Source organism: Cynara cardunculus (genome assembly GCF_001531365.2).
Source record: "Cynara cardunculus var. scolymus isolate 2C chromosome LG 2, CcrdV1, whole genome shotgun sequence".
In the NCBI taxonomy this organism is placed as follows: Eukaryota; Viridiplantae; Streptophyta; class Magnoliopsida; order Asterales; family Asteraceae; genus Cynara; species Cynara cardunculus.
The window spans coordinates 2,086,962-2,100,095 of NC_037529.1; the positions used below are offsets into that span (position 1 = coordinate 2,086,962).

At 39.1% G+C, this 13,134-nt stretch overlaps 1 protein-coding gene across 4 annotated transcripts in view; it reads right to left on the reverse strand.

Moving 5' to 3' along the window:
* Positions 1–1,634: 1,634 nt before the first annotated feature.
* LOC112506609 (putative lysine-specific demethylase JMJ16) overlaps positions 1,635–13,134 on the reverse strand; it is a 13,509-nt gene continuing 2,009 nt past the window's right edge. Inside the window, exons 2-9 of one of the 4 annotated variants that reach the window (XM_025110778.1) lie at positions 7,012–7,298; positions 5,606–5,677; positions 5,414–5,491; positions 4,848–5,306; positions 4,546–4,761; positions 4,238–4,396; positions 3,230–3,563; positions 1,635–2,054 (exon numbers count right to left, since the gene is read on the reverse strand). In XM_025110778.1, coding sequence (XP_024966546.1) covers positions 3,231–3,563; positions 4,238–4,396; positions 4,546–4,761; positions 4,848–5,306; positions 5,414–5,491; positions 5,606–5,677; positions 7,012–7,296 — 1,602 coding nt within the window. In that variant the 5' untranslated portion in view covers positions 7,297–7,298 and the 3' untranslated portion in view covers positions 1,635–2,054; position 3,230. Of the gene's footprint in view, positions 2,055–3,229; positions 3,564–4,237; positions 4,397–4,545; positions 4,762–4,847; positions 5,307–5,413; positions 5,492–5,605; positions 5,678–7,011; positions 7,806–13,134 lie in introns of those variants that run through there. The other 3 variants (XM_025110777.1, XM_025110776.1, XM_025110775.1) reach the window with 3 other exon arrangements.

Here is a 13,134-nt window from a genome sequence, read left to right on the forward strand (position 1 = left end):
CATAACCATATATGAAACAAATTCATCAAAAAAATATTATATGAAACAATTTCACAAGATTAAACAATTTCATGAAAAAATTTCATAAGATTAAATAATGAAATCGATGAGGGTGGTTTGTACGGTTTTTACAAATGAGAGTGGTTTTCATTTGATCACTCCTCTATATGTATATACGAGCGATCAAATATAAATTACCCATATTTGTACAAACCGTGCAAACCACCCTCATCCATCGATTTCATTATTTCATCTTATGAAATTTTTCCATGAAATTGTTTCATATAATATTTTTTTGATGAAGTTGTTTTATATATGTTTATGAAATTGTTTCATATAATACTTATGAAATTTTAATGAAACTGTTTCATGTATTTCTCTAAAATTAATATAATGAAGATGATAATATCCATGATTAACACCTCTACAATCAAATGATTAATCAACCTCTCATAATTATAAAAAATGAACAAAATGAAAAATTATGATTGGTTAAATGAGGTTTGTACAAATAACGTGATTTGCAAAGTAAACCACCAATATATATGTTTGTGTGCGCATGCGCGCACGCACATGTGTATATGTATATATATGAGGTATATTTGAGATGACAGAATTATGCAATCTCTACTCAAAATCCTCAATTTCCATACATACTCTCATTTTTAATATTATGAGAAACTGGCCTTCAAATAAAGAGGTTAAATATTATGAGAAAGTAAGAAAAAAAGATCCACATATAAATAATTGAAAATTTCATTGTAAGATGCATTTGTGAACCCATATTAACAAATCTGTAAAATATATATGCATTTTTGAAGTCTTTTTTCCCCTTTTCTCAATAAATTCACATATCAACTTTCTCTTTTTATCTTTTCACGATATTTGAATCAGTGCCTCTATGCCTTCTTATCTGAACCGCCCCATATATACACATAGGATCACATTCATCAAAGAACCATAAAATTTTTGAGAAGCAAAGATGTATTTATATTTATGGATGCATATACACTATCAAAATATGTATTTAAGAATATCAACATCAAGATTTACCAATGCACATCTATTATGCATGCATGTATGTGTGTGTGTGTATATATATATATATATATATATATATATATATATATATATATATGCAAACACACGAGCTCAATGATATATACACATACGGAAATTCATTAGCATATACACATCAGTGAGTATACTAGTTCTCTGGTTCTCAAATGAACCACTCCCTATATATAGACTTGAGATCATATGAGACCAAGTTGTTCTTGTGAGACCCATGAGACCACTTAAATGACACTAAACCTTTATAGCAAAACACTATGAAGATAAGAAGTTTTTTTTACCTTCATAATATTTTACTATGAAGTTTCAACTGTTATTTTGTGACCTGACGAAAATAGGTTGGTCTCACATGAACCTAACCTTATATATAATGCAAACTAAATGCAACATTTTCAAATATTGCAACCAATGCAACTTCACAAGCATTAATCCCTTTCAGCCTCTTCTTTATCCGGACAGCGTTCAGTTCGCAAAATGGAATCCGAAGAAATCGAAATCCATCAAACAAAAACTCAAAGGAATTGAAATCCAACTTAATAAACAAAGACATCCCTTAGAAGGTGGAATAATTAGGTTCATTTAGTTTAGTTTATAACTTCACTTCTTCATCCATTACATCTTCACATTTTTCCATCTCAAATTTATACAAAAACACAAAAATTCATGCCATTTAATCACAAACTTATACATATGCATCAACATTTTCCTTCTAAAGCATCAACCAGAAGATCCAACTCTCCCATATCATATCGAAGAAGAAAGAACCTGGAACTCCAAGGACACGAACATATACGCTTTGAATGTTCGAGACAAGAATACTTGTCGGCCGAACACGGGCACCCGGCAGCCGAAAGGTACAAGTCATAGAAGCATACCATGCATTCCCTTTTCACCGAACAACCAAACTCTTCTTCCATCGGCCGCGATTGTGAACTATTGCATAACAACTCCCTCTTCAACCTTTCGCGCTTCAGGCACCACTGTTCCATTCCATACCAACAACCACTTCATTTGTATCAAGATTAGATAAGAGGTAAAGGTGTGTAGATACATCATACATCCCGAAATAAATGTTCAGCCACACAGTTTTGTAAATGTGTAATTATTACTTTTTAATTAACTAAATTACAATTTTACTCTTAATAATTTAGAGGAAAATAAATTTCTTCATCTCATAATTAAGGGCAGAATTGGAAAGTAGGCAGCTTAATGGGGCTTACGGCTTATTTGGTCAACTATACATGATTGTTTGATAGTGGCTTATTCAATAGGCTTCTGGGGTAGTTTTATGCGGAAAGCCAAGTTTTTTACAAACATGCCCCTCCAAATTAAAAAATATACTTCTTCTGTCTATTGAAAAACTCTTCCAAGCAAAAAAATTCCCAATCTATACAGACTGATGAATCCACATAGGCAGCTTATCTATACAGAACTTAATGGAAAACCAACCAAACAACCCCTTACTTTAGGACAAACTAAAATTAGAATATATGGACACTTATTTTTTTGAGGCAACCTACTTTTCAAAATGACGATAACAACTTTATAAACCCATGCAAACAAAACCGGTATATCCACTTAGAGGTAGGATTTGGGAAGGATATGACGTATGTAGACCATACCTCTACTCGAAGGTGTAGAGAGACCGTTTTCGTGAAGACCCATCCAAAGAAAAAAAATGCATGGTATGACTTTTGAGGTCAAACTCAAAAGATTCCATGTAGGATTTAAGCAAAATGGGATGACTTGTAAAAAGCTTGGGAATCCCAAGCCCTATGACAAACCACACCGACTCATCTGACCATATGAACCAAACCAAGAAGACTCATATGACCGTTTGTGCCAGGCCAAACCAAGCTGACTAGACCGACAAACCAAAGTTCAAACTTTTACTAGCCTATATGAGTCCATATAAACAAACTGAGCCAAGGCTCTTGCTTTTGGTGAGCCACATGCCAAGCCCATGCTTTACCATCTGTCTCAGAAGCCGAGCAAGCTTGAGCTCGCTCCGTTCAAATGCATCCTATTTGCAAATTTAAATTTGAGATCAATGAACACCAAAATTTCTTACTGTAACATTAGTGACAAAGTTTAATGCAGTTGCAAAGTTTTTTTTATCTTTTCTGTTGGGAACAGAGGGAGTATAAGGACTTACCTTAAGAGCTCTTGTAAAACCAACCATTCTTTCCACAGCCATTTTTCCACCGTGCAAAATCCCCTCGTGCTGCATCCCGGGCCCCCTCAATTAACACTTTGTCATAGGAGATTGATGTCTTTCTACGCCGCTCACTGTAAGTTTCTGCTGCTATCTGTCCATGTGGCAACCAGTCAAGAGGAGCAAGGTTTACCTTCTCAGAAACACTGAAGCCGGTATCAAATCCCGAATAGTATACTCCAGGAAAGATAAGAACAAATTGCTTCGGGTGCTGCACACAACGATACACAGGTATACCCTCTGATTTCAAGATAGATGGTGAAAGTTGAGTCACCTGTACAAAGTTCTCCAAACTTCATTAACCGAATTGATATGGTATATGATGAACTATTTCCTATATCAACTCCTTGTATATACTTCCCATCCCATGAAAATTGGGACATTTGACCAAGCACATAGTTTAAGGAACATGTTCGATTATTAGTTAAGGGTTGGGTTCCGTTGAGAATGGAAGTTATGGTGAGAAGGGTAAGAAGGGATCTCCAACCTCGGATCAATCCTAATTGAAGAGAACCACTAGATCAACATTAATGAGATACACTAGATCAATTCCCTTCTAAAGCGCAATTCATGGGTTGTTTTGGGATTAAAAGTGATCAAGGCTCCAAATCCCTTCTTACACTTCTCACCTTAACTCCTATTCTCACACGATCCTTCGTCTATTAGTTAAACAATCAAGATGCCTTTCAATAGTAACAAAATAAGGGTGAACCCAAATAGAAAACCAAATTCTTGTGAGAATTCGCAAATAGATAATTCTACTCGAAGATCTCCCAAAAATGTAAATCTTGAAATTGTCTTAAAGCCAGTCACAGAGGAAGCATGTTACAACGGCATGAATATTTGTTTCATATATGCCAACTATTTGGTTTTGTAGAAGGAAGTTCTTTAATTTCTCCAAAACTAGATATACTTCATTATTGACGACAAGGTTATATCGGTACTCACTAGTTTATGAAACAATTCAGGATGTCCAGAAATCTCTGGGAAGGTTTTCTTCAGTGCTGCTTCACAATTTAGGTGATATTTACCTGGGACCCCATACCAAATTCTTGAGGCACCCAGGTGCATGTAACTGAGACTGTACAAATGGTGCTCTTCAACCTTCTGGAAAAACAATAACAAAAACAAAGCAGAATTTAGGCATTTGACAAGTCAGTAAACAGAGAAAAATGACAACTTGTATGTTCAGATGCAAAGCAAACTATCATAAGAGATCTCAATATCTTCAAGCTCAATAGAGATTTAAATCTTACCCAACAAATGGATGAAAAGCACATCCCTACATCCAGACGTGGGGCCAAAAGGGCAGCACTGCCATGATCAAAAGCAAGAAGAGAGCCAGGAATCCTAGCTGTATTATTTAAGTTCCAACCTGATTTCGTGTATTCATTTTGATCATCACCACCAAGTGATGTTGAAGGAAATCCACTACCAAAAAACTTTGCCTCCAGATTATGACCAGACAGCACCTATGAGAAATTGGTATAAGATGGTATGGTTCTTGATTTTTTAGGGGGATGGTAAGGTGCAGCATACTTGTTAGGTGTCGATATACCTGAATTTGCTCAGTTGGATTTTGTACAATCCGCCAATATTCCCCTTCAACATTCTCCCAAGGCGAAGTCCTAAACTCAGTAAATATGTCTTTCTTTTGAAAATAATGCCCTTTGAAATGCTCCGCGTATCCCTTGAATGCTCGCAGCGTAAATTCAGGACCACATTCGAATTCAAAGCCATCAGACTCATGATCCAATTCCAATATTGAAGTTCTATTTCCTTCCGCTTGTTCAACGGTTTCATCAAGTTTTCTCTTTGAATACAGATCTTTAAGTTCATCAATCTGTTGAACATGGGTATGGAATTTAGAAGATTCCCATTGCTTTCCCTTAGCAGTGAATGGTGGTTTCCAGGAATCAGGAGGAACAATACGGCAAATTCCAAATTCCTCAGCTTTCGGACGTATTTTGGCAATATATTGAAGCGTATCTTTAAAATCCTGTGATAAAAAGTCAAACTTATCTCATTATAAAGATAAAAATGAGTGCCAACAAAACGTTGAGAATATCGAAGATGAAGAAAAACATGCAAAGTAACACGGTTAAAGGATATCAGAACAGATACCTCTTCGGTTGGATGAAATACAGGAGCATATTCTATTACAGGCTTGCAGGACTCTTCTGGACGCCAATGTGCAACAACCTGTAAAAGTTGTAATCCAGGTGAAGTATGATAAAAGAAAAAGTGAGGATATAGCCCTCATTAGAGGCTGAAAACGGTACTTATATATCAGTCAATTGAAAGATTATCTCTAACCTTCTGGCATTTATTGCAACTTGGACACCCACGAATAACTCCTTTTGGAAGGGTATTTTCCCCTGAGATATTCTGCATAATAAAGTGATTATTAACTGCCACTTAGGTTCATTGAATTCTAATTGGACATTATAATAGATCAGCATATAGGAAGTTACAACGTGCTAGCTACTAGTATATATTAATCATTTTCTCCATCTGGTAATATAAGAACAATATTGATGTTAAACCTAAACCAACCATGTCTTTCAAAACTATCACAGTCCTTTTTTCTTTAAGTCTAGCAGTTACACAAGCCTTTACTGCTACAGCCAAAACAAATAATAAAAAGAAAAGTTGAAAGCGAAAGATTATATCGTGCTAACAACAATCACAATATGATCAACTTTCTTCTAAATGGTGTGGTTGCCATCTATGTCATATATCCCATTTTAAGCCATTTTCTTACATTTTAATAAGCAAATGAAATCCTTCTTGGGTCGCTCTGAAGATTGCCATTCTGACGCCTCTTGTCTGTGTGTATGTGTACCTGGATACATGCATATCCATGTCTAGCACAACACTATGAATGAGGTGAACAATAGATACTTCCTTTAACACAGGAAGTACACATAGGTTCGCCATACCATGTCCAAAACAACTTCACAATAAAATATTGGAAGTCGCTGTTGCTCACTGGTTCAAAGTAGTGCGAACAAAATTTCTTCAACCATCTCAAAAAATGTGAGGAAAGATAATTCAAATGCTTAGGTAACATTATCTCTGGCTCTCCGCCCTGACTGCGTCCTTCTGAATTGTAATGGGAAGTTGCATTCTTTTCCATGATCGTTTGTTTAACAAATTGCAGGCATAAGGAGAATTTCCTTGACATTGACTTTAAAAGATTCCCAAAAAGAAATTGAGCTTTTTTTCATGACTGGAGATAGATCAAACTACGTACATCGGAATCACGTTTATGCTTTCAGTTTGGGAATTTGCTTCAAACCATATGCAACTACCCTTTTATGCGCAAAATTAGAACAAGAGAAGTGTCCCAAGAAGAGGACGTCAGGAAAGATAAAGGTAGGTCAAGATTGCCGTCCAGCAAAGGGAAAGAGAGATCCAAACGGGTGGAGTATACGTATAGATATTTCCTAATAAAGTAGTGCTTGGAAGCAGCGAAATGATGCTATTCTGTTCCGGAGCCCTGGAAAGGGGTCACCTCTTCATAATTCTATGTTGGTCCTGAATCTAACTTATGGCAACTAGTTTCAGAAGAGAGAAAAATTGGAGAACTTGTATAGTGGTAAAATACTAGTTCATGCTATAGTTGTAGAAGAAGAGAAAATAATAGAGAACTTGTATTCGGCCAATCTAGCATTGACCAAACTATGATATTGAAAGAAAATGGAAAGAAGATAGATAACCGTCTTCAGATGTTTCCTATCCAGTTTTTCCAGGTTGATGAGTTGATCATGAAGTATCCACGGCCTTCGCTTGAGACACTTCTGAAGCTTTTCAACATCAGCAATTTTGGAAGAAACTTCAATGGGCTCTGGTTCAATGTCATTTGGGTTTCCCGCTAAATTACAAGCTTCATTATTACCTTTTGTCCTCTTCAGTGTGAAAGATGTGAGAGATGCAAAACCTGGTGGAGCAGTCATTTCTTCCGCTCTTCCCCTTTTAATTCCTACATCTTTGTTTGTCATCATTACTGTGTGAAAGCAGGACATGGTCAAATATTAGCATACCAAGAAGAAACTGAAGTTACATAAAACATAAAATCCCAAACTTCAAAGAAAATGGAAAGAGGATGGTGCTCCTGGCAAAGTGTGTTGAGAAATAAAATGATTTATACACCTAAACGGCACGGTACTACCGCCCAAACGCATGTCCACTCTCCCCAAATGGGACAGGCCCAAATGTTGACATGGAGTGCACTAGCATACACCTAAATGGCGTGGTACTACCGCCCAAATACATGTCCGCTCACCTAATGGGACAGTCACCAAATGGTGACGTGGAGTGCACTAATTCAAGTTTTATGTATCAATACACACTAAAGGGGTCGTTTACCAAATGTTTACCAGGTAAGTGCTTACCAATATCACTTACTTTACCGGTTGAGCATGACAAGGACCAAAAAACTGATCCGGTAAGAGACATAACAAAGATCGAGTCTTACTTGGTAAGTAAGGAAAAAGTCTCTTACCTGGTAAACGGTTACCGGGTATAAGACACTTACCAAGTACCAACAAACCATTTTGATGGCCAAGAGTATTACATGATAAGAAAATTACAAGACAATTCCTCTTGCATTAAGCACTTACCGAGTAAGTATTTGGTAAACGCCCCTAATTTATGCAAAGATCCTTATAATCCATGTATTGCTGGTCAATCATTAAGTGGTCTAATCCCAATAAATAATTAATGAGTCAGTAACAATGATCATTCTTTAGTTTGTTCTTATGAGCTTAAACAAATGAAATTTCAGTGCACTTCATTAGCTACCAAAACCAAATTAAGTTGGTGGTGGAGCTTTCCAACTGATGGCACACGACCCCATAGTAAACACATACCCGGTAAGAGAACACCGGCCATCCAAATCTCCACCATAGTAAGAATCAACATACCCTTGAACACCGTCCCTTGAGGTTCCAAAACACAAACAATAGTCTCTAGTACCCGATAGGTACCGGAGAACCCACTGAACTGCCTTCCAATGCTCTCTACCCGGATTAGCCATATAACGACTTACCATGCTTAYAGCATAGGCTAAGTCCGGTCTCGTACAGATCATCGCATACATCAATGACCCAACTGCACTAGAGTAAGGAACCCGAGACATGTACTCTTTTTCTTCATTAGAATCAGGGCATTGACATGCAGATAATTTAAAATGAGCGGCAATGGGAGTATTTACCGTTTTGGCGCCATACATGTTGAACCTCTTTAACACCTTCTCGACATAGCTCCTTTGACTAAGTGTCAAAGTTCTCGCCTTTCGGTCTCTAGAAATCTCCATGCCAAGAATCTTTCGAGCCTTGCCCAAGTCCTTCATTTCAAACTCTGTATTCAATTGATCCTTGACCAGTTGGATATCTTCCTTGTACTTTGAAGCTATAAGCATATCGTCCACATATAGCAATAGATAGACAAACGAGCCATCTTCACATCTTCTTATATAAACACAACTGTCATATGAACAACGTGAGAAATCATGTGAAGTCATAAAGGTAGCAAACCTTTTGTACCATTGCCTTGGCGATTGCTTTAGCCCATATAATGACTTCTTCAGCCTGCAAACCAAATCCTCTTGACCAACACTCACAAAACCTTGAGGTTGATCCATATAAATGTCTTCCTCTAGCTCACCATGTAGAAATGCAGTTTTAACATCTAAYTGCTCAAGYTCAAGATCATTCAAAGCAACTATACTCAACAATGCACGTATAGAAGAATGCTTGACTACAGGTGAAAAAATATCCGTGAAATCAATACCTGGAATCTGACTGAAACCCTTCGCCACAAGCYGAGCCTTATATCTGAGAGGCTCTACATCCGATATCCCTTCCTTCTTCTTGTACAACCATTTGCATTTAATTGCCTTTTTACCTTTGGGAAGAGGAACGAGCTCCCAAGTACCATTTTTGTGTAGGGACTCCATCTCATCATGCATTGCCACAATCCATTTTTCTGAATCTTCAGAATCAAYCGCTTCATTATACGTAGATGGATCCTCAACTGACTCCATCTCGAAGGCAACCGTAAACGCACACGCTACCACCTCAACTTCAGCGTACCGTGCAGGACGGACCATCTGTCTTCGACCCCGATCCCTGGCAATGCTAGGCTGTGGCTTGGGTGGTGGCAAATTAGAAGCACCATCACCTTCACCATCAGACAACGAAGACGACTGTGAGACGATAGGAGGCGTCGTCGTAGGACTAACTGGTAGCTCCACCTCCACTCGAGATCCCTCAGAAGAACTAGGAACATCTACCTTCGGTTGATCAGAAACGGTAGGCTTGCACAACATAGAGCTTTCATCAAAAGTCACATCCCTACTCACAATGACCTTTCGGGTCTCCGGACACCATAATCTGAAACCTTTTACACCGGCTTTAAAACCCAGAAATATACATTTGACGGCTCTAGGCTCAAGTTTACCATTGTCTGCTTTGGCGTAAGCGGGACATCCAAATACCTTCATGTCAGAATAATCAGCAGGTTTGCCCGACCACACCTCAATTGGTGTTTTCTTATCAAGGGCATATGATGGAGAGCGATTAATTATAAAACAAGCAGTTGATGCGGCTTTGGCCCAGAACGTTTTTGCCAAACCAGCATACACCGAACCTTTTCCATGATCGTTTGGTTCATACGTTCAGCCACGCCATTTTGTTGGGGAGTGTGAACCACCGTATGGTGTCTAGTAATGCCTTGACTAGTACAATAGGCATTAAACTCCGTCGAACAAAACTCTAGACCATTATCGGTCCTGAGATATTTGACATGCTTGTCGGTTTGCTTTTCTATCATAATCTTCCAATCACGGAAGTTAGCAAACACATCACTTTTATGTTTCAAGAAATAAGCCCATACCTTTCGMGAGTAGTCGTCAATAATCGTCAGCATGTAAACGGCACCACCATGYGAYGGAACTCTCGCCGGTCCCCATAGGTCAGAGTGTACGTACTCGAGAATCRCCTTGGTCGTATGAGTTGAGCTCGAGAATGACACCTTCTTTTGCTTCCCAAAYACACAGTGCTCACAGAATGGAAGCTTCTYGATTGCTTGGCTACCCAAAARCTGCTTTTTGCTCAACTCCATCATACCGGCTTCACTCATATGCCCGAGTCTCATGTGCCACAATTTYGTATTATCAACATCAGAAAAAATCGATGAGGCTACCTGAGCATCTCCCATGATAGTAGTGYCCGTCAGATAATAAAGATTAGCACTTTTCCGAGTGCCCTTCAAATAGACAAGAGAACCTTTAACCACCTTGAGAACTCCATTTTCACCGACGAATTTGTAGCCATTCATTTCAAAAGTACCAAGTGAAATTATTAGACATATACCTGGGCTTAAGAGAAACCTAATTTCACTTGGTACTTTTGAAATGAATGGCTACAAATTCGTCGGTGAAAATGGAGTTCTCAAGGTGGTTAAAGGTTCTCTTGTCTATTTGAAGGGCACTCGGAAAAGTGCTAATCTTTATTATCTGACGGGCACTACTATCATGGGAGATGCTCAGGTAGCCTCATCGATTTTTTCTGATGTTGATAATACGAAATTGTGGCACATGAGACTCGGGCATATGAGTGAAGCCGGTATGATGGAGTTGAGCAAAAAGCAGYTTTTGGGTAGCCAAGCAATCRAGAAGCTTCCATTCTGTGAGCACTGTGTGTTTGGGAAGCAAAAGAAGGTGTCATTCTCGAGCTCAACTCATACGACCAAGGCGATTCTCGAGTACGTACACTCTGACCTATGGGGACCGGCGAGAGTTCCRTCGCATGGTGGTGCCGTTTACATGCTGACGATTATTGACGACTACTCKCGAAAGGTATGGGCTTATTTCTTGAAACATAAAAGTGATGTGTTTGCTAACTTCCGTGATTGGAAGATTATGATAGAAAAGCAAACCGACAAGCATGTCAAATATCTCAGGACCGATAATGGTCTTCGGCGGAGTTTAATGCCTATTGTACTAGTCAAGGCATTACTAGACACCATACGGTGGTTCACACTCCCCAACAAAATGGTGTGGCTGAACGTATGAACCAAACGATCATGGAAAAGGTTCGGTGTATGCTGGTTTGGCAAAAACGTTCTGGGCCAAAGCCGCATCAACTGCTTGTTTTATAATTAATCGCTCTCCATCATATGCCCTTGATAAGAAAACACCAATTGAGGTGTGGTCGGGCAAACCTGCTGATTATTCTGACATGAAGGTATTTGGATGTCCCGCTTACGCTAAAGCAGACAATGGTAAACTTGAGCCTAGAGCCGTCAAATGTATATTTCTGGGTTTTAAAGCCGGTGTAAAAGGTTTCAGATTATGGTGTCCGGAGACCCGAAAGGTCATTGTGAGTAGGGATGTGACTTTTGATGAAAGCTCTATGTTGTGCAAGCCTACCGTTTCTGATCAACCGAAGGTAGATGTTCCTAGTTCTTCTGAGGGATCTCGAGTGGAGGTGGAGCTACCAGTTAGTCCTACGACGACGCCTCCTATCGTCTCACAGTCGTCTTCGTCTTCGTTGTCTGATGGTGAAGGTGATGGTGCTTCTAATTTGCCACCACCCRAGCCACAGCCTAGCATTGCCAGGGATCGGGGTCGAAGACAGATGGTCCGTCCTGCACGGTACGCTGAAGTTGAGGTGGTAGCGTGTGCGTTTACGGTTGCCTTCGAGATGGAGTCAGTTGAGGATCCATCTACGTATAATGAAGCGGTTGATTCTGAAGATTCAGAAAAATGGATTGTGGCAATGCATGATGAGATGGAGTCCCTACACAAAAATGGTACTTGGGAGCTCGTTCCTCTTCCCAAAGGTAAAAAGGCAATTAAATGCAAATGGTTGTACAAGAAGAAGGAAGGGATATCGGATGTAGAGCCTCTCAGATATAAGGCTCGGCTTGTGGCGAAGGGTTTCAGTCAGATTCCAGGTATTGATTTCACGGATATTTTTTCACCTGTAGTCAAGCATTCTTCTATACGTGCATTGTTGAGTATAGTTGCTTTGAATGATCTTGAGCTTGAGCAGTTAGATGTTAAAACTGCATTTCTACATGGTGAGCTAGAGGAAGACATTTATATGGATCAACCTCAAGGTTTTGTGAGTGTTGGTCAAGAGGATTTGGTTTGCAGGCTGAAGAAGTCATTATATGGGCTAAAGCAATCGCCAAGGCAATGGTACAAAAGGTTTGCTACCTTTATGACTTCACATGATTTCTCACGTTGTTCATATGACAGTTGTGTTTATATAAGAAGATGTGAAGATGGCTCGTTTGTCTATCTATTGCTATATGTGGACGATATGCTTATAGCTTCAAAGTACAAGGAAGATATCCAACTGGTCAAGGATCAATTGAATACAGAGTTTGAAATGAAGGACTTGGGCAAGGCTCGAAAGATTCTTGGCATGGAGATTTCTAGAGACCGAAAGGCGAGAACTTTGACACTTAGTCAAAGGAGCTATGTCGAGAAGGTGTTAAAGAGGTTCAACATGTATGGCGCCAAAACGGTAAATACTCCCATTGCCGCTCATTTTAAATTATCTGCATGTCAATGCCCTGATTCTAATGAAGAAAAAGAGTACATGTCTCGGGTTCCTTACTCTAGTGCAGTTGGGTCATTGATGTATGCGATGATCTGTACGAGACCGGACTTAGCCTATGCTRTAAGCATGGTAAGTCGTTATATGGCTAATCCGGGTAGAGAGCATTGGAAGGCAGTTCAGTGGGTTCTCCGGTACCTATCGGGTACTAGAGACTATTGTTTGTGTTTTGGAACCTCAAGGGACGGTGTTCAAGGGTATGTTGATTCT